At 33.1% G+C, this 23,313-nt stretch overlaps 1 protein-coding gene across 1 annotated transcript in view; it reads right to left on the bottom strand.

The window, feature by feature from the left end:
* Positions 1 to 23,313, bottom strand: part of LOC139525456 (tetratricopeptide repeat protein 12-like) — a 66,358-nt gene that overhangs the window by 34,402 nt on the left and 8,643 nt on the right. Inside the window, exons 2-8 of the mRNA XM_071320805.1 lie at positions 19,217 to 19,363; positions 13,927 to 14,019; positions 9,304 to 9,452; positions 7,079 to 7,189; positions 4,613 to 4,745; positions 2,064 to 2,252; positions 1,514 to 1,583 (exon numbers count right to left, since the gene is read on the bottom strand). Of these exons, the coding sequence (XP_071176906.1) occupies positions 1,514 to 1,583; positions 2,064 to 2,252; positions 4,613 to 4,745; positions 7,079 to 7,189; positions 9,304 to 9,452; positions 13,927 to 14,019; positions 19,217 to 19,363 (892 nt within the window). The remainder of the gene's footprint in view (positions 1 to 1,513; positions 1,584 to 2,063; positions 2,253 to 4,612; positions 4,746 to 7,078; positions 7,190 to 9,303; positions 9,453 to 13,926; positions 14,020 to 19,216; positions 19,364 to 23,313) is intronic.

Below are 23,313 nucleotides of genomic sequence, written 5' to 3'. Positions count from 1 at the left end.
AAGCTATTATTATCAGAAATCCACCTTACTGCACATCTCAATGTGATAAAATAAAAATGTGGAATGTGTCCACATGACACAGATGATGCCCCCGCTTGCATACATTGTAAGTGGACATAACTCAAGAACTGTAAAAGTGACATTTCCAAAAAGTTTCATAACATTTAAGTGACGCAAACTTAAGTAAGAGAAAGGAAACAAAATATTCATCATATTTTACATTAATGTAAAGGGGCATAACTCTAGAACGTTTAAAGTGACCCCGTAAAAACTGAAAAATGATCTGTGTTAATCACTGTGCATCAGTTTCATAAGATTTTGTTCAAGAAACTAAAGGAAGAGAACATAAATGATTATTTTTTTCTATTTCTAAAGTGGCAAAACTCTTGAACTGTAAAAGTGACGCCATAAAAATTCAAATATGATCTGTTGTAATTAGCAGTGTGTATAAGTTTCATAAGATTTGGTTCAGGCAAACTAAAGTAATAGTGATGCCACCAAAATTCAACCTTGAAATGTGTTATGTAGTCATTAGCATAGCTTATAAGTTTCAAAGAATTTGGTTGAAGTAAACAAACGTATAGAACAGAAACAAAATCTTCAATTTAATCATTCAGCAAGAAGCAAACTCTAGAATGGTAAAAGTGACCCCATCAAAAATGTAGCCTGATGTGTGTTTTGTGATAATTAGCATTGTGTATTAGTTACCAGTACAAAAGATTTGGGTGAGGCAAACTAAAGTTGGAGAACAGAAACGAAAAAGTCAGCAATTTTTCCATTTGTGAAGGGGGTAAAGGTCTAGAAAGGTAGAAGGAAAGCCACCAAAATTCAAACTTGACCTGTGTTTAGTGGTATTAAGCATTGTGTATAAGTTTCATATCATTAAGTTAAGGCAAACTAAAGGTAGAGAAAAGAAACCAATTTTGAGACCTATGGAGGTTACAAATGGACAAGGGTAAAACTTAATGCACCTCTGCTATGGTGAATCTGTAGAGCCTGTGATTTGATATTTGCTTCAAATGTACATGTACTAGGATAGAATAAGCTGATGTACATTTGTCCAAATCCATCAATAGGGTTACCTTAAATATTGTATCAGTTCATATAGCAGCAAATGCCTATTTTCATGGTTTTTGTGGGTACAGGTGAATCACAAATTTTAATTTTCAACGAAGTACAATTTTTAATCAGGTTGTATGCAGACTTTGGCAAAACCATGAAGTTACATATCTACTAAAAGGCAAATTTTCCACAATCCACGAAAATTTGGTACCAATGAAAATAAATGAATCTACAGTATCTTGATCTTTTTAGCAGATCGGCTAGCTATTTATTCAGTACTCAAAATCTACATAGCCCTATGTAGCTGCTACAATATTGAACACAACTCTGGTGAACAAGGATCATGATAAGATCAGAAGAAGTAGACTTGAGATGTTGACACGTTCATTAAACATGTCATGAATCTTGTTTTATCAATTTATAAAATCTCTTTTACAATTAAAAGACTTACTTTTGAAAATATGAGTGTTCTTCAATCAGACGCAAACCTCCTTTTGTTCTGAATAGTGTTCTTTCTTCATCTGTAATATTCAAGCAATAAAAATTGTTGTAGCCTATGATGTTAACTGACAAAAATATTTTATAATGGACATCAATACAATAAATTGGCTACCTTAAAGTGAATAACACCTGATAATAAAAAAAACTTTTTGTAATCCAATGATATTATCTAGATTTCTGACACATATTAAATGTGGTAAAAGATGTTAAGAGTTTGAAATGGGTTGAAGTATTTGTATTAATTTTCAATTGAAGATTTCTTTTTGCCATATACTATCAGTATTTTTTGCTTTTATATATAAATCAGAAAGAATCAATGTAAAAATGAAAATTTTTAAGTGTAAATCTTACTGAATTCATTGAAAAAAAAAAAATGAATTCATTTTTCTAATATTGACAGGAACAAAATCTCATGTAATAATTGAATGCCATAAAAAATCCTAAACTTTTCAGAGTCAGAAATTTAAATAAAAACAAAAGATAGAATCTGTAAAACTTACTATTATTTACAGCAGAGCCAAGAAGTTTGAAACCTCCTGCATAATAAATTGGTAGTTGATCTGGTTTTAAGACTTTCTCCAGTAGATAAGCAATACCACAGCAATTCTTGTCACCACTCTCAAATAACTCTTTAACCTTATTTTCTTCTTTTTCTTGTTCCTCAGCCCTGTCTACTTCTGACATATATTCTAAAACAGAAAATTATCCAGGAATAAACATCAACTGTTTTGTCCATGAGTGTCTTGAAAACATAAAAACTTTTTTCAAATGACAGTCAAAATTTCAAGCCTTTATCATGCTCAACAAAAAGAAACCTTAATATTTTTATTCTGTTTAATCTTTTTTTGTTCTAATATGCATATGAAGAAAGTGAAACGTTACTCTAAGCAAATAGTTATTATCATTCATTTTTTTATACATAAATAAGGTTGTTAGTTTTCTTGATTGAATTGTTTAACATTTGTCATTCAGGGCCTTTTATACTGACTATGCTGTTAGTTTAGTTTAACATATTTATTTATACAGTGAAACCTGTCCAAACTGAACACCCACGGGACTTTGCGTTTTGTTCGGTTTTCACAGGTGTTCGGATTGTAGAGGTAGACGGAAGTCGACACCAAAATAATTTTGGCAGGAATAATAGGTGACACAACAGCCAACAGTTTATATTTGTGTTGATTTAGATGTAAATGTAAAAATAAAAGAAGATAAAAGATAGACTTTTGCTACATTTTTGTTTATAAATCAAACGCCACTCCGTCAATCACGCTCGTCGTTGGGAGATGTCCGACGTGGAGCGATTTTTCTTTTTATAATTATTTTCTCATCCGTTAATTCACTGACCAATTCAGATTCACAGTCACTTTCATATAACGATTCCGTAGTTGAATGGGGAATGTCATTGTACACACGAGTTCTCGGACTAAAATGGTCACCCGCTGATTGATACTTCGGCACACGATAACAGTGAAACAACAGCAGGGGTCCAGTTTATTCTCGGACTTTATCGTTGCTAAATAGCTAACGGAAGTCTTCGGGAGCATTCGAATCAGATATATAGGGCCTCTATTAAATGGGAATCCAGCAATCGAAATCCATTGACCTTGTTGTGTTGCACGACTTCTTCATCCGGTGAAAGGCTTTAAAACTATTATTTAATTAAACAGTTTAGCTACAGAATGGCAGATTTGATTTTGTGGCCGTAATTATTTGAATAAGGTGCATTTAATTGATCTGAGGGAAAGTTCCTTTCTTGTCATTATCGGCATTGGGGGTAGCTGACCAGTTTAACGTTTCTTTACAAAAAATCACTTTATACATACACACAGACATGCTAATTAGTTTGTAATAACAACTCACAAGTTCATTAAACCTCAAATACCTTCGAAGATACTCTGCCATCCTGTGTTTGTTTAATTAAATCATGCAAATAACTAATTATATTTTATTGTTTTGATTGGTATTGATCGATTTTGACAGGTAATTTTTAAATACAAATTTACTAACGAGCCTTCAAAAAGCGTTCGGAATTTGGTGTTGACAGGGTTCGGTTTTTTCAGGTTAGATTAACGTTAATTGATAGGAAAATTTTGTGGGACTTTGAAAATTGTTCGGTTTAAACTGGAATTCGGTTTTATCAGGGTTCGGTTTATCCAGGTTTCACTGTAGTAGATTGGGAAACAAGTTTTGCAACTTATATTAATCCCTTTCCACTTTGCGGCTGCGAGTGCTGTCTTGTAGCGGCATTAGCCTGCTCTTTTTCGAAATCTACAAGGGTGTCTTTAATGTGCAAGAGATATTGCTCTCTCTAAACACATGTCAGCCATTTATCGTCCCTTTCCCACGGACTATCATCGTTTCCTCGAGACCATACTCAGTTCCTGAAATTTTCATCCCAGACGGGAATCGAACCAGGAACCTTTGTGTTAGTAGTTTGATGCACTAACCACTACACCACAGCTCACTGACTATGCTGTATGGGCTTTACTCATGGTTGAAGGCTGTACAATGACCTATGGTTGTTAATTTCCATGTCATTTGGGCTCTTGAGAAGAGTTATCTCATTGGCAATAAAACCATATCTTCTTTTTTTTTTGTATCAGACCATATATATACTATACAAGAATTTTAAAAACTTAACTAAAAATATTAAAGTGATCAGTGTCAGTTTTGGATGTTCCCAACCAATGTGTCCACATGGATCCTTATAGAAATTACTTCTAAAGAGACCAAAGTAATTATGATCCTTCCTCAAATTTCAACTAGAAGCTACGATAAAAGGAATACCATCTTTGACTTTATTTCAAATAATCATACAACATGTACAAAGTGAGATGTAAATGAAATAAATGGGGAATAACAATCAGCACATATATTTCATTTGTGCATTCATAAACTAATGTTTATTTAGTTAATTTAGATCATTTTTTATATTTGAATCTAAAGAGTAATTATTCTGTTACAAAAGTATAAAAAAATTATAAAAAATAATAAATATCAATTATCTATAATTTTATATATATGTATATATATATATATATATATATACCTTTGATTACACTTTCCATTTTTGGTTCAAGTTTTTGAGCCTCTTGGAAACAATCTCTTGCTTTATTATAATCTTTCAGTCCTAGGTGTGCTCTTCCCATGTGAATGTGAGCTTTAATGCAGTTTGGTGATAACTAAGACAAAAGCATATATATTAATAACAAGAATGTGTTCAAAGTACACAGATGCCCCACAAGCACTATCATTTTCTATGTTCAATGGAACGTGAAATAAGGTAAACAAGAATGTGTCCATAGTACATGGATGCCCCACTCGCACTATCATTTTCTATGTTCAGTGGACCGTGAAAATTGGGGTTAAACCTTTAATTTGGAATTAAAATTAGAAAAATCATATCATAGGGAACATGTGTACTAAGTTTCAAGTTGATGTAACTTTAACTTCTTCAAAAACTACCTTGACCAAAAACTTTAACCTGAAGCTAACGGATGCACAGACGGACGGACGAACGAACGAATGGAGGCACAGACCAGAAAACATAATGCCCCTCTACTATCGTAGGTGGGGCATAAAAATGTAATTTGGCATTAAGATTAAAAAGATCATGACATAGGGAACATGTGTACTAAGTTTCAAGTTGACTGGACTTCAATTTCATCAAAAACTACCTTGAACAAAAACTTTAACCTGAAAACATGAACTCCCACTTTCATTTTCTATGTTCAGTGGACAGTAAAAGTGGGTAAAAAGCCTGATTTGGCTTTAAAATTAGAAAGATCATATCAACATATCAACAAGTGTACTAAGTTTCAAGTTGATTGGACTTCAGCTTCATCAAAAACTACCTTGACCAAAAACTTTAACCTGAAATTCGAATTTTCATTTTCTATGTTCAGTGGACCGTGAAATTGAGGTCAAAAGTCTAATTTGGCTTTAAAATTAGAAAGATCATATCAAAAGCAACAAGTGTACTAAGTTTCAAGTTGATTGGACTTCATTTTCATCAAAAACTACCTTGACCAAAAACTTTAACCTGAAGCGGGACAGATGGACGGACGAACGAACGAACAGACGGACGAACGGACGCATAGACCAGAAAACATAATGCCCCTCTACTAGTCTATCGTAGGTGGGGCATAAAAATTAAAGCAATTGAAAAGTTTAGATTATAGATCACATTACATATATTCAGACTGGATCTATTATTCACAATTAAATTTGAACAGTGTACATGCATGTCTTAAAACAGAAATTTACATATGAGATTGATAATTTAGTCTTAGATGCATGATTTCTTTTATTAGTTGTTGGTGGCTTTGAACTAGTTGTCAGTACCTGTGAGAACTCTCAGATCTGTACTTAGTGTCTTTTTGTTGTTGGGATTTACTTGTACAAGTACCCAGCCACCTCCGATCATTGTTTTTGTTAGATGTATTTCTATTTGTATTCATTTGATGAGTTTAGCCTTTTTCCACTGATTTTTATAGTTCGTTTTTATGTTGTACTGTTTTACCACTGTCCCAGGTTAGGAGAGGGTAGGGATCTCGATAACATGTTTAACCACGCCACATTCTGTATGTTTGTGCCTGTCCAAGTCAGGAGCTTGTAATTCAGTGGTTGTCGTTTGTTGATGTGTTACAAAAAATAACATGCTTGTTTTTCATTCATTTTTTTGTACATAAAATTAGGCCCTTATTTTTCTTGTTTGAATTGTCTGACATTTGTCATTTCTGGGCCTTTTATAGCTGACTATGCTGAATGGGCTTTGCTCATTGTTGAAGGCTTTACAGTGACCTATAGTTGTTAATTTCTGTGTCGTATGGTTTCTTCTGGAGAGTTGGTTGAGGCAAACATAAGTTAAGAACAGAAATAAATTGTTAGTTCAGCAATTCTTGTAAAGGGCAAAACTCTAGAATAGTAAAAGTGATGCCAACAAAATTCAAATTTTATGTGTTTTGTGATAATAAGCATTGTGTATAAGTTTCATGTCATTTGGTTGAGGCAAACTAAAGTTGAAGAAAGGAAATGAATATTTCAGCAACTTTTCCATTTATAAAGGGGCATAAGTCTAGAACTGTTAAAGTGACGCCACCAAAATTCAATTTGATCTTTATTTTGTGGTAATAAACAAATTTGTATGAGTTTCATAACATTTGGTTGAGGCAAACTATAAAGTAAGAGAATGGAAAAGAACATTTCAGCATTTTTTTTTATTTGTAAAGGGACATAACTCAAGAACTGTCAAAGTGAAGTCACCAAAATTCATACTTGATCTGTGTTTTGAGACACAAGAAGAGAATCACTTCTGATATTTAACCAAATCACTTGAAAAAGCCTGAAACCATGTTGTTTTTATGTAAGAATTTTAAGAAAAACATTTTCTTTGTTAAATTTTTTTATATACATTACAAAGGTGAGCAGGTTTTTCTAAATGTGTTGATAATTACAAAAAAATATTTGCTAAATTAGTGAGATTGATTCTCACAAATCAGTATAAATTATTTACCCTTAAAGCCCAATCACAGTCTGTTAGTGCCTCTCTGTATTTCTCTATTTTAATCAATGTCTGAGCTCTGTTTGTGTATAACACTGTAATGTCTTTTATCTGGTCCAAAGCCTGAAATCATAGATATACAAACAATGTAACAGAAGTTCAAATAGCATGCATGCATCACTCACTTATAATCACTTGCATTTTATTACTACACAATGTTACGATTATCGGATTCTATAATTTAAATAAATTTAGACTACAGGTTGATTTAATAATTATCAAAATTCACAGTACTAAAATTTAAATATATGTGTCAAGAGAAATACTTAGAACCTCTCTTTCAAAGTATTCAAAGATATATACTAATGACCCTTGAATAAAATATTCTTTTGTAGATCTTATATTAAGAAAAATCTAAACCTATGTCACAGTAAGAAAAGTTGCAAACAGTATGTATAATCTATTAGCTGATTGAAATGTTTCCCTCATTCCATAAATAGACTGGGGAAAAAAAGATCAATTAAAACAAAGCTTAACTCAAATCCTCAGAGCTAGATAGCACAATAATTGTTCCTGGATGGTTATATTAAAGTTTCTGCACATACATACATGTATCGTATATAAAAATCAGGAGATTTGGTACATGTATGATTGCCTTTCAGACAACTATCTAAAATCTGACGGACAAGAATCTAATTAACTACAGGTCAATGTACTGATGAAATGAGATGAACCAATGGATGCACAGCTGCATCAAAATATTATTGACTTATTGTTAGTGATTCCCCTTAATTTGACCTCTAACCAACTTTACAAATTGCACATTAAGTCTCACCTCTCCTACTTTGTCGGGGTGAGACAAAAAAAATTAGACTTCTGAACTTGCAGCTGCCAAAGATGACACACAAATAACATAATACACTCACACAAAAAATGAATAGGACATGTATTCCAAATCTGACTACTACCCAAGAATTTATAATATAATTCCCTTTACCATATCATCAGAATTTTGCATTGGTGACTTATTTATTTTTCAAAGGTCAGATAGTAAAATCAAAATCACTCAATGACTGCTTAAGACATTTCTATCTATAAATCCAGAACAGTTCTTTCTATAGACAAGAGTGCACACACTGAAATGTCTCGCCTTCTATACTAATTATTGATATTATGTTGATAGTCCTAGGTATAAAGCTAAGTTTTATTACAACTGTTACATAAACTTAACATTAACCAAGATAACTAAACAAAGACCAATGAACATTGAAAATGAGGTCAAGGTCAGATGAAATGTGCCAGGCAGACATGTACAGCTAACAATGCTTCTATACAACATACATAGTTGACCCATTACTTATAGTTTAAGAAAAATAGACCAAAACACAAAAACATAACACTGTGCAATGAACTGTGAAAATGAGGTCACGGTCAAATAAAACCTGTGCGACTGACATAAAGATCATAAAATATTTCCATACACCAAATATAGTTGACATATGGCATATGGTATTAGATAAAAGCTCAAAACTCAAAAACTTAACTTTGACCACTGAACCATGAAAATGAGGTCAGAGTCACATGACATCTGCACGCTAGACATGTACACCTTACAATCATTCCATACAACAAATATAGTAGACCCATTGAATATAGTATGAGAAAAACAGACCAAAACACAAAAATTGAACTATAACCACTGAACCATGAAAATGAGGTCAAGGTCAGATGACACCTGCCAGTTGGACATGTACACCTTACAGTCCTTCCATACACCGAATATACTAGCCCTATTGCTTATAGTATCTGAGATATGGACTTGACCACCAAAACTTAACCTTGTTCACTGATCCATGAAATGAGGTCGAGGTCAAGTGAAAACTGTCTGACAGACATGAGGACCTTGCAAGGTACGCACATATCAAATATAGTTATCCTATTACTTATAATAAGAGAGAATTCAACATTACAAAAAATTTGAACTTTTTTTTCAAGTGGTCACTGAACCATGAAAATGAGGTCAAGGACATTGGACATGTGACTGACGGAAACTTTGTAACATGAAGCATCTATATACAAAGTATGAAGCATCCAGGTCTTCCACCTTCTAAAACATAATGCTTTTAAAAAGTGAGCTAACACCGGCGCCGCCGCATCACTATCCCTATGTCGAGCTTTCTGCAACAAAAGTTGCAGGTTCGACAAAAAATCAAAATGCTTCAGTAAAGAGTATAAACCTTTGAATAGCAAGTTAGAGCTAAGTGATAATTTTCTTGTCTAAAGTACTCATTCCCCTGCTCTTTCAAAATGTTGGCTTCTTTTTCTCTGATTTTCCTCTGTTCAGCTCTCTCCTTAGCATCTGCTTCTAATATTGCCATAAAAGCTTCTGAAATTAATAAGATTATCACACGATAAAACCTCAAATTCTGAAGATAAGCGTTATCAAAATGATGAAACATTCAGCTTTTTCTCAGTTACCACTTTTGTTAATAATGACATCGTAATAACAGAATTTAATCATAGGACGAAATATTTTAAAACAAATTACCCATACATAATTTTACAATGAGTTACCAAAGAAATTCTTGTTTTCAAATGAAATTAAAGACAAACAAGAATGTGTCCCCAGTCCACGGATGCCCCACTCGCACTATCATTTTCTATGTTCAGTGGACCATGAAAATGGGATCAGAACTCTAATTTGGCATTAAAATGAGAAATATCATATCATAAAGAACATGTATACTAAGTTTCAGGTTAATTGGACTTCAACTTCATCAAAAACTACCTCGACCAAAAACTTTAACCTGAAGCGGGACAGACAAACGAACAAACGGACGGACAAACGGACAGACAGACGAATAGACACACAGACCATAAAACATAATGTCCCTCTACTATTGAAGGTGGGGCATAAAAATTGTATAATATGTTAGATTTGCCTATATTTGATGTAAATGAGTGAAATTAACTGATTAATTATACATGTGCAATTATAGGTTTTATTTTTACTTAAGTTTGTAATCAAGATAAAATTGAGAATGGAAATGGGGATTGTGCCAAAGAGACAACAACCCGACCATAGAGCAGACAACAGTAGAAGGACATCAACAGGTCTTCAATGCAACTAGAAATTCCCGCATCCTGAGGCGACCTTTAGCTGGCCCCTAAACAAATATATACTAGTTCAGTGATAATGAACGCCATAATAAAATCCAAATTGTACACAAGAAACTAATAGTTAAAATAATACAAGACTAACAAAGGCCAGAGGCTCCTGACTTGGGACAGGCGCAAAAATGCAGCGGGGTCAAACATGTTCGTGAGATCTCCCCCCTCCCCCATACCCCCAGTCAATGCAGAAAGTAAACGCATAACAATACGCACATTAAAATTCAGTTCAAGAGAAGTCCGAGTCCGATGTCAGAAGATGTTACCAAAGAAAATAAACACAAGAGTGCACACGCTGAAATGTCTCGCCTTCTATACTAATCATTGATATTATGTTGATAGTCCTAAGTATAAAGCTTAGTTTTATGAATATCATATGAATATCAGGCACAATCCTCCCCGTGAGGGGTTAAGTATCATACCATTATAACACATATGATAAGAAGATAACCCGTGTCATGCCAACAACTGGTTTTTAAATAAATGTGTTTCGTTCCGATGCAAAGACCCTATAAGTGAATCAATATTAACACCAAAATATGCAATCTTTAATGACCTGACAACAGTATCGTAACTATATCCCTTCTTAAGAAGTCTATTTAAAGGTATTTCTCTGCAACCTATTTAAAGAAAAATACTATTCCACAGGAAATTTTTGAGCCAAATAACACAGATCCATCAACTTTTGTTTTCATGAAATCAGTTGGACCAGACAAATATTTTGAAGATTCGAACTAAAATCAGAAGTTTGACAGACAAAGGGACACAGCTTTCGCTTATCTTAGGAAGGCTTTAATATATCCAGATATATAAAGGTCAGAATCAATATTCTAGTCTTAGATCATAGTATCTGTTTTCAATTGTTGTATATAATTATAAAATAAATGGGGAATGTGTCCATGAGACATAGATGATGCCCGCATTTGCATATCAGATAAAGTTATAAACAGACATGAATGAAGATCAGTAAAAGTGACACTAACCAAATTTGTACTTGATCTGAGTTTTGTGGTAATAAGTATTGTGTATAAGTTTCAAAACATTTAGTTCAGGCAAACTAAAGAAAGAGAAGGAAAACTGAATTTTTCTATTTGTAAAGGGGCATTACTCTAGAACTGTAAAAGTGACACAACCAAAATTCAACTAGATCTGTATTTTGTTGTAATAAGCATTGTGTATAAGTTTCATAACATTTGGTCAAGGCTAATGTAAGTAAGAGAACAGAAACGAAAATTCAGCAATTTTTCCATTGTAAAGGGGCATAACTTTAGAACTGTTTAAGAGACACCACCAATATTCAAACTTGATCTGTATTTTGTGGTTACAATAAGCATTTGTGTAAGTTTCATGACATTTGATTTATAAGGGAAACTTAAAGTAAGAGAATGGAAACAAAAATTTCATTTGTAAAGGGACATAACACTAGAATGGAATACAGTCATGGTTAAAATTAATATTAATAAACAGTAACATTTAAAAATAAATTTACAGCTACACATCTCAAGACAATCATCATTTCTTTATACATAATTTTCAAGCAGTGTAAGGGAGGTAATCAAGTAATCAAACATATATAGAACAGTGTTCTTTAAATTTTAATTGGATTACCTCCCCTTCAAATTTTAAAATTTTTCTAAATTGTCCTTTAACCAGAAAAACCCTTGTTTTCCCCCTTTTTAATCCTAATTGCTTGATGATTTGAACCAAAACCAGCCCCCCCCCCCCTCCCCCAACTAACCATCCCTTTGTAGTATGGAAACTTGTGGTATAATTTCAGAGAGATTTATACACTTAAACACAAGTTATTGACTGAACACTAAAAAAAAAGCTTTTTCTTGGCCCCAAATTCCTACACATTTGGAACCATAACCCCCAAAATCAATCCAAACCTTCTACCTGTGGTTTTAAACATTGTGGTACAATTTCAGAGCTATTGAAATCCTTAAACACAAGTTGATATCCTGAAAGTAGAAAAATGCTTGTTTTGGGCCTCTTTTGGGTCCCTAATTCCAAAAAGGAAGGGACCATCATCCCAAAAATCAATCCCAACCTTCCTATAGATGTATAGAACCTCTTTTTGAATTTTTTTAGAGATCAATTCACTTAAACTAATGTTATTGTCTGGACACCTAATGTGTCTTTGGACGACAATGCAGAGGACGACACAGAAGACATCACACCATTATACGAATGCAAAATTTTTTTGGGCAGTCGTATTAAAAACCAGCAATTTTTCCACTGTAAAGGGGCATAACTCTAGAATGGTTTGATAGACAACACCAATATTACAATTTGATGTGCATTTAGTGGTAAAGGCATTTTGTATAAGTTTCATAACATTTGCAACTATAACTAATGCAAGAGAATTGAAAATTAAGGCAAAAATGGACACAATATTTGCACTTGATTCAGGTCTGAATTTGGATTGTTATTAAATATTTGACACATAATAGGTTTCTGACACATCATAATAGTAGTCAAAGAACAAAGATTAGTTATATGATTTAAATTTATATTCAATTATTTGCTTTTGTGCAATACACTATGCTGTTGCGAATTGACTCCCCCTAAAAAAATATATTTACCCTCTTTTTTTTTTAGTTTGGTGCAATACACTATGCTGTTGCTAATTCACCACCACCTCCCACCCACCCCTTTAAAATTTACCCCTCCCCCCTTTTTTTCTCAAAAAATAAAAATTTGAACAAATTTTCTTTTTATTTTCTGAAATTTCGAGGAGAAAACATTCTCCACTACCATCCCCCTTTTTTTCCACAATATATGGCAAAATGTTTGTGTAGTTGTATAAAAACTACCAGAACAAGAGGGATAACAAGAAGAGGCTCTCAAGAGCCTAAATCGCTCACCTGTAATTTTTTGCTTAAATCTTTCATCAATGATTATTTTTGCTTTTCAATATATATTAATGAATGGCTTAAAACTTCCATAGAAATGTTCTTCGTTTCTGTCATATTTTCTTCGAAATCAATGAAATGCATTTTACCCCCTATGTTCCATTTTAGCCATAGTAGCTATCTTTCTTGACATACAAGAAAATAAAATACAAAATTTATACTACCCTAGATACTCTGAAACTCGTTCAGCCCAAGTTTGGCAGAAATTAATTCAGCTGTTTCAAAGTTTGGTTGGAATTGGTTCTGCAGTTTGAGGAGAAGATGTTTGAAATAGTTTACACCAGACGGACGACGATGGACAACAATGGACGCCAAGTGATGGCAAAAGCTCACATTTCCTTTGGAATGGTGAGCTTAAAATAGATTATTATCTAAACAACGAAAAGAGTTCAATTCATAAGAGAAATTTTTTAATATATAGCATACAGAAAATTAGTTTATACAGAATAACAAACAAACCTACCACAAAATTATTCAAACAATTTACCTAACAATAGGGGGAAAATATCCAAAACGCATTTTTAATCTTTGAACTTTAAATATGATTGGATACATTGAATGACTCATTAGGATTTGTAATACATATTGTATGGCACAAAGTTGTGAACCACAGGGAAATTTTTGAATCATCAGGACAACCAAGTTCCAGACAACTAGAGTTAAATGTTTTTGTAAATTAAGCTTTCTTCTTGTCATCTTGATACTTGGCATCAAATGAAACAATAGGATAGACTTGTAAACCAAACAATAGTTGGCTGATATTTTAATACAAACCTTGGTTTACTGGCGGATCATTTCCATGGTTTTCTCCTGGAGTGATATCTGAGGATACATTTTCATTCTTGTTAATAACAGTCTTGTTGAAGCCTGAAAGTAAATATTTTGTTTGCTATAATGACAAGAGTAACAGCAAACTGAATGTCTGCAGAAGTCGAACCTGAACAGTTTAGCTAGTATGAACACTACATTAAAGCTTAAAACAGTAATTTGGATTGTAATTGAATTTTCGACACAGAATAACTGTAGTCAAAGAACTAAGAATTAGCTATAGGATTAGAATTTATATTCAATTTTTTTTACCCACCCCCTTTTTTATGGTTTGGTGAAATACACTATATATGGTGTTGGGAATGACACACCCTCCCCCCAAAAAACCAAATCCGCCCTTTTTTCCAAAATTATGTGATGAAATTTTCTTTTTAATTTCTGAAATCTCAAATTAGAAAAAATCCCCCCCCCCCTCACAATTTCTTTTACCCACCTCTCAATATATTTTTTCACACCCCCACCCCCTCTTTTTTCCAAAAATGAAATTCTTTCCCTCAAGATATGGTCATAATCTCATTTCAAATTTCAAATGGAGTTTGCAACCATAATTACCCATTTATATACATCTTAAAAGTCTTAAAATAGAAAATGACAAACATAATCATGGCTTAAAAAGTTAAAATAGATATTCCTAAATAACTTGCGTTTTTTTAAATAGTAACTTCTAAAAATAAATTGACAACCAATCACCTCAAGACAATACACATTTCTTCATACATAATTTAAAAGCAGTGTAAGGGGGGTAATCCAAACATATAATTTGTACTTTTTGTAAATTGTCCATTAAGGGCATCCGATACAGTTTCTCGATATAATGCCATTTTTATAATTTTGATAAATGTTGTAGGCCTTGGCGAGTTAAAAAATAAAACCCAAAATAAAACATAGGTCACCGTGCTTGTTTTCGAGAAAATTGAGGCTGAAAATTGGGGATTTGTGCTATTTTGTAAAGAAGTTAGGCATTGTTATAAAATTTTTGGATCAAATATTCTTCGTCGTAAATTATTAAGATCGGGTTCAATCTGAAGCTGTGATAAGTGACAATAAGGAAAAAAATAAATCCCAACACAAATGACTTTACAATTGTTCAAGCCTTGCTCGACATTACGGACCAGATGTTCAAAGTGTTAATTTTTTAAACCTAAAAATAAGGAAATAAACTGTTTCTGAAAATGTCATTTTTGTCATTTTTCTGCATAAACTGCATTTTGTCATGCTTTCTCTAAATCTCAAATAAAAAATATATGTCACCGTGCTGGATTTTATGATAAACACGATTTATTCTAAAAATTGCGTCCCCCCCTTTGTAACCTCAACGTTAGCGCTAAAGTGCACGACGTCGCTGGCAGACAATTTCAACGTTATATCTGCAAATTACCGGCGACATTTTTTAAATGTATAAATATTGCTTGTACAAAGAGCTACCTAGAAATTTGCAATATTGTTTTCGGAAATAAAATCATGTGAATCTTAAATACATCTCTTTGTTTGTGGTCTAAGTGAAAAACATAGATCTCAAGAAAAATATCAATACGGACTGTTGATAATCTTTACGGCTTTTAAAATTAAAGACTCGGCAATTTATAACTTGACATACAGGTACATGTACTGTACACACTTAAATTAATAAATACCAGGGGCGGATCCAGCCATTTTAAAAAGGGGGGTTCCTAACCCAGGACAAAGGTGGGGGGGGGGGGTTCCAATTACATGTCCCCATTCAAATGCATTGATCGTCAAAAAAAATAGGGGGTTCCAACCCCCGGAACCCCCCCTCTGGATCCGCGCCTGAATACCATATGTTGACCACTAAATGTTGATTTTGTTCTGTTTTGGTTGGTGGGCTGCTGTTTCTTTACAACACCCCATTAAAATCCCTTTATTCACGTTTTAATAACTTTCTACAATTTCACATTTATTCATAAAATTAAACTTTTGTTCGGGTCAATGATTACAATTGAATAAAATTGGGAGGCTCCCTAACAGTTTGAAAGTTCGCAGTTTTTAAAGCTGACTATGCAGTATGGGCTTTGCACATTGTTGAAGACCTATAGGCGTTAATTTCTGTGACATGTTTGTCTCTTGTGGAGAGTTTTCTCATTAGCAATTTTACCACATCTTCTTTTTTTTTTTATGTTTTCAGAAAACAAAAACAAAACCTTATAAAGGAGAACCTTCAATTTGCTAAAGGAGGCTTTTGTCAGATACAGACAGACAGGGAAACCATACCATAAATTTAATTTTTTTGATTTGGAAAAAACGATTGAATTTATAGCGAGAGGACTGGACATATTACCTATACCCCCCCCCCCCCCCCACACACACACACACTCACACACACACATACACACAGCTTTAGGTTTGTTTTTGTTCTTCTCCCAACTTTCCACACTATACCATCCCAAATTCCGATTAAAAAGCAAGTCAATTTTATAATATTGTACTATTATATACTTTCTCCTCAGTTTTTAAAGCTGTTTTTTTGATCGGTGGGGAGGGGAGAGGGTTGCAAGTTGCAAAAATCCAAATACTTCTCTCATTGCGTAATTTTGTTGGTAAATAACTATATGATATGTTTTCACCACAGCGAGACGCATTGCGGGGTACATAAAAGATCGCACGTTCATTCCTCTGTCTGTCATTCGGTCCTTCTGGTTAATTAGATTTTTCAAGTGTACAATTCTAGCCTAATTTCTATAAAACTGATATCGTATGGGCACGTTCGAAAATCAGTGCATATCAACTATTCCTTAATTAAAAGAATTATGCTATTTGGAAATATTAATTATATTGGAAATTGCATTGTATTTGCTGTCATTCCGTCATTTCTCTAATATGTTAAAAAAAAAGAACAATATAAACAGCTGCGCTACGAGCGCATGATACGGCCGTCGTCTTATGAAAAACACATAATACATGTTTTTAAAACAACATGGGGTTTGTACAGGTAGTCATGCTAAGTATATTCTGACTCATTCCTAATTCTTGCTCAAAAGGAAGTTTATATATCACAACATGTTTTCTATGATACGAAATTGAGGCTCAATGAAAACTCAAGAGCTCAAAAATTAATTAAAGAATCATCATGAAAAGAGTACAGATCTTAGGAATAATTTAACTAAACAAGTATGTGAAATGTTATGCGCTAATTAAAAACCGTTTCTGAGTTACGGTGCGACATGTGAAAAACCCCTCTTTTTTCATTAACTCAATAACTCTTAAATAAAATTTGAATCATCCTCAAAAAGTATACAGATCTTCAGATTAATATAACTAAGAAGTGTGTAAAGTTTTAAGCAATAATCATAAATAGTTTTTGAGATACAGCGCGAACTGTGAAAAAAACATACCCCCGTTTTAGTTTAAAGTTCTGTAATTCAAAAAGTTCACCAAAAAGTATACAGATATCGATTGTTTGACCATCATGAAAAAACAACCATGTTACGATCAAAGAAAAATAAGGATATCAAAGAACCTTAGTGAGCGCGATCACATACCCACGTACCCACTTTGTCACTGGAGAAATAAAATAACTGTAATAAACAAAATTGTATAAGAAAAAAAATTGAATCATAATTTCCTGTCAATATGCACATCTGCATAGTATGTCCTTATTATCTAAAAAGGTTTTTTGAAATCTGTTGTGTGGTTTCAGAGGAGTTGCAACGTCAAAATGTTGCAGTAGTATATTGAAGCAATCAAGTTCAAAGGGGCGTAACTCCTAGAAAAAAAATGAATTGTAATTTCATGTCGATATGCACATCTACGTATGTCCTTATTATCCAACAAGGTTACATGGAATTCTGATGTGTGGTTTAAGAGGAGTTGTGATGACAGGAAACAGGATTGACCAGACGGACAGACAGACGAACGGGTCAAAACATTATACCCATCGCAACGTGATGTATAAATATGCTGTACCATGTTTACGAATGACAGACGGACGCCGGACATTTGTATACCATAATACGTCCCGTCAATTTTTTACGGGTGTATAAAAATATTGTTTGCTATTGCCTTTTGTTAGATAAAAAACGTACTACGTAGAGGAACTTGATAGGAACTTTGTTCTTTTATTAAAGTTGTATCATTGTTAATATTTGCGGGCATACCATTGTTTACCCAACATAAATAAATTGAATGAATTGTTCAGTTATGAAGTTTACTTCTTCGTGTACCTTAATTTTTGGTATTATTTTATAAATATCATTGGTTTTCTGTGCTGTAATAAAATGACAGAAAATCTGACCCGAACCAAATCATGGATGATAAATGATAATTAAAAAAATGACAATTGACATGCATTATATTAGTAAAACCAAAAGGGTAAGTCGTCTTGAGATTGCTCACTATACGATATTTTGTTGAAAATCTCAAAGAACCAGTAAATGTGTTTTATTTCTTATGATTTTATGATAGTTATCAAAGGTACCAGGATTATAATTTAGTACGCCAGACGCGCGTTTCGTCTACATAAGACTCATCAGTGACGCTCATATCAAACTGTTATGAGACTGTTATCATGTTAGAATCAAATGCACTAATATTAATGGTGTAGAAGTTGGCATGCGCATGCGGGAGAAACAGAAAATGGGACATCGAAAAATCCACATTACGTTTCTTATTACGGAAAATTACACGCATTACGTCCCGCAAAAAGTGACGTTTTGCGGGAATTCAAACGCTTAACGTCGCGCCAAGAGTTACCTCCCTTGAAACTGTATCGGATGCCCTTAACAAGGAAACCTTTGATTTGCCCCCTTTTTTGCTCCTAATTCAAAAACAGTTTGAGCCATAACCCCCAAAAGCCAATCCTAACCATCCCTTTGTGGTATGGAAATGTGTGGTATAATTTCAGAGAGATCCATTCATCATTCCACAAGTTATTGTCTTGAAACTAGATAAATGCTTATTTGGGCCCTCTTTTTGCCCTTTATTCCTATTTAACTGTTGGGATTATATATCTGAGAGTACATGTATAATTATTTCTTGCATTCTATAACATAAGTGAGACAAAAAATGATATTGAACTTGAAGTGGTTCGATATAGGAAGATGTGGTATGAGTGCCAATGAGACAACTCTCCATCCAAGTAACAATTTATAAAAGAAACCCCTAATAGGTCAAGGTATGGTCTTCAACAAGTAGCTTTAAAGGGTCCAAAGGGTTGCAATCTTTTGAAAGGGAGGGGAAATACCATAATAAATAAGATACCAAACATTTCTTTAAGTGTTACCTGTTTTAGTTTGAGGAAGACCATCTTCATCTTTTAGTTCATTGGCAGCCTTCTTTTTACTTATATCATCAATCATTTTATCAGCTTTCTGCATTGCTGTAGACACATCTTGACCCTTTCCATATTTCATAGTTTTCACCAGATTTTCTATAAATATATATAATTTTTAATAATTTTTAAAATTGAGAATGGAAATGGGGAATGTGTCAAAGAGACAACAACCCGCCCAAATAAAAAAACAACAGCAGAGGGTCACCAACAGGTCTTCAATGTAGCGAGAAATTCCCGTACCCGGAGGCGTCCTTCAGCTGGCCCCTAAACAAATATATACTAGTCCAGTGATAATGAACGCCATACTAATTTCCAAATTGTACACAAGAAACTAAAATTAAAATAATACAAGACTAACAAAGGCCAGAGGCTCCTGACTTGGGACAGGCGCAAAAATGGGGCGGGGTTAAACATGTTTGTGAGATCTCAACCCTCCCCCTATACCTCTAACCAATGTAGTAAAGTAAACGCATAACAATACGCACATTAAAATTCAGTTCAAGAGAAATCCGAGTCTGATGTCAGAAGATGTAACCAAAGAAAATAAACAAAATGACAATAATACATAAATAACAACAGACTACTAGCAGTTAACTGACATGCCAGCTCCAGACTTCAACTAAACTGACTGAAAGATTATGATTTCATCATATGAACATCAGGCACAATCCTTCCAGTTAGGGGTTTAGTATCATACCATCATAACATATATGAGAAGAACATAACCCGTGTCATGCCAACAACTGTTTTTAGAATAAATGTGTTTAGTTCCAATGCAAAGACCTTATCAATGACTCAATATTAACGCCAAAATATACAATCTTTAATGACTTGACAACAGTATCGTAATTATATCCCTTCTTAATAAGTCTATTCAAAGGTTTTGTAAGTTTCTGAGGTGAATACTGACACCTTTGTGCTTTATAAAGAATATTACCATAAAAAATTGGATGTGAAATACCTGAACGTATTAAAAGTCTGCATGTTGAGCTATATTTACGAATAATGTCTTTATACCGATGATAAAATTTAGTAAATGTTTTGACTAGTTTGTGATATCGAAAACCCTGGTGTAATAATTTTTCAGTAATACATAAATTTCTCTCGTTAAAATCTAAAACATTGTTACATACACGAGCGAATCGTACAAGTTGAGATATATAAACACCGTAAGATGGTGACAAGGGAACGTCACCTTCTTAAAACGGATAATTAACGATAGGAAATGAAAAATCATCCCTTTTATCATAAATTTTAGTATTCAGCTTTCCATTAGTGATATAGATATCAAGATCGAGAAAAGGGCAGTGGTCATTGTTAGTATTAGCTTTATTTAAAGTAAGTTCAACAGGATAAATTTCATTAATATACATACTGAAGTCGTCATTATTGAGAGCCAAAATATCATCCAAATATCTAAAAGTATTATTAAATTTGTTTATCAGATGTTGTTTCGATGGGTCTATGCTTATTTTTGTCATAAATTGTAACTCATAACAATACAAAAACAGGTCCGCAATAAGTGGTGCACAGTTAGTCCCCATTGGAATTCCGATAATCTGACGATATACGGAATCCCCAAAGCGAACAAAAATGTTATCTAGTAAAAATTCAAGGGCATATATAGTATCAAAGCATGTCCAATTAACATAGTTTTTTTGTTTATTGCTACTAAAAAATGACCTAAAAGAGTTTGAACATATATATTCACATTCTGATTTTTTGAATGCCCATTTAATTAGGTGTGTGAATTTTTTCTTAATGAGAATGTGAGGCAATGTGGTATACAGGGTAGAAAAATCAAAACTTTGAACAGATTCAAAATCACCAATATAAGCATGCAATTTATCAAGTACTTCCAACGAGTTCTTGACACTCCAAAAGTAATTTATTCCACTATTTTCGAAGGCCTTATTTGAACAATTTATTATCAGATTTTAATTGTACCAAGTGTGCTGGTAAGAAGAATAGACAATTTAGTAGTTGAACAATGGCTTGAAGACGAAATAAATCTATATTTGTAAGGAGTTTTGTGTAGCTTAGGAAGCCAATACATAGTTGGGACTTTCATTGTATTTGGCTCTGCTTGTAAAGCGTTGCCTAAAAGTTTATGTTTGTTACAGATTTCGTTTTCTGAAAATGGAGTCAGTTGGAATGTTGGTGAATTGGTGATTTCCTTTTTCAGAACCTCAATGTAAAATTTACGTCAAACAATAATAATATTATTAGCAGCTTTATCTGCCGGGACAAAAACAAATTCCTTGGCTAGTTCTTTTAGTTTATGTTTGATACGAGAAATAGGTTTATTGTTGTAAGGGTTTATAGTAAAATGTTCTTTAAAATGTTGAATACGTATATCAACTATCTTCATTACTGAATTAAAAAAAGAGTCCAAAGATTTTTTGTCGGCTTTTTCCCGTTTTATCCATTTCATACAGTAAGTATGGAGTGAGTCGTGGATGATATTACGACACTCATTCCAATTAATAATTGACGGGGGACGATATTTAGGTCCTTTACTGAGGAATGATTTTAACTCTCGGTCTTGAACGATGTTAAGATCTCCTGTTATAACATGGGAAATGGGGCCATAAATATATTCGGAATTACTGCAATTACATGAAGTAGGTGTATTATCACTGATATTAACATCTTTACACAATTGACTATAATTAAACACAAATTTCCTGGTAGATTTCTTGTAAATATAACAAATAAGAGGTAGCTCAGTATTGTCAAAATATCCAGGAATTTGTTCTTTAACAGAATGGTCGTTAAATATACCAGCAATATTTACAAAATCAAAGCCTTTATTGACATACTTAATTTTAATAAAATGTTTTTTATGATCTTCAGGGCGATCAATTTTGGGAAATAATTTAGAATAACAATATGCCATAATAATTTGAACAATTTCATACTTAGGACTGCTATATGAAATTGTGTTGCAATCCTCCAAAATTTTATTTAACTTATTAACCGGTAACGAACAGAGTTTTGTTAACAGATAATGTCTGCCGTTGTTTTTTTAAAATAGAAATTAGGTCCGAAATATTGGTATGATTGGCCTGAAATCTTCTTTGATTGCGATTTGTTCTACGACCGTGAGAACGTTTTTTACGAACAGTTTTAGAAACTATATCCAAAATGTTAACGGAATTGGTTCTAGATATATTACCAATTCCCATGATATTATCATTTAGACCGAGAGGGTAAACTGTCTGTAATTTTTTAATGCAATTTAATTCAATTATTTTCCGTGATCGTACAAACTTTGAATGCGATTCACCAGGCTGCTTATTTACTACTTCTAAAGGTTGAACTGCTAAATATTTAAAAGGATGGTTGTGCTTCTTAAGGTGTTGGTAAATGATACTTTTGAATTTATTGGGTCTTTTAAAACGATACAGATGTTCTTGAGTGCGTTTAGATAAATATCGTCCAGTTTCTCCTACGTACTGAATACCACACCCCGGTTTGTTTCATGTGAGTAAATAAATAATACTGTTTGTTTTTCAAGTTATATCAGTTTCAAAATTTAAAGAAAATGTGCGACCATTAAACGTGGACCTTACCGTATTGTTGGTTGAAAGACGGGGACATGTAAGTCATTTTTTGGCATGACACTTATCGATAGAAGGGTAACCACGTTTTTTATTGTTAAAAATGTTAGCGATGGTAGTATTTTTAGATAACCGATTTTGAAGATTGAGACGTGTGGATACCCTTTGAACAAGTTTAGTATTTAGTAATTTTCCATTTCTAAGCTTCATAATTGTTTTGTTAGTGAATTATATAATAAAGGAGCAAAGATTGGCGTCCAGAATATGAACCAGCATACAATAATTGAAGTATATAAAATGGATAAATTTGTTCGGCTAAAAATGTCAAACGCTATCAGTATTAAATAGTAGAATGGGGCTGAATATTGAAATACTACTTTTTGATAAATATTCCTAAAGTAATGAATTAGAGCAGTTCTCGCTCGGACACACACTCCATAATCTAGTATATTATAAGAGCATAAACCTGAAGAACGGGGAGGC

This window comes from Mytilus edulis, chromosome 5 (genome assembly GCF_963676685.1).
Source record: "Mytilus edulis chromosome 5, xbMytEdul2.2, whole genome shotgun sequence".
In the NCBI taxonomy this organism is placed as follows: domain Eukaryota; kingdom Metazoa; phylum Mollusca; class Bivalvia; order Mytilida; family Mytilidae; genus Mytilus; species Mytilus edulis.
This window is presented reverse-complemented; position numbering and strand designations above follow the sequence as displayed.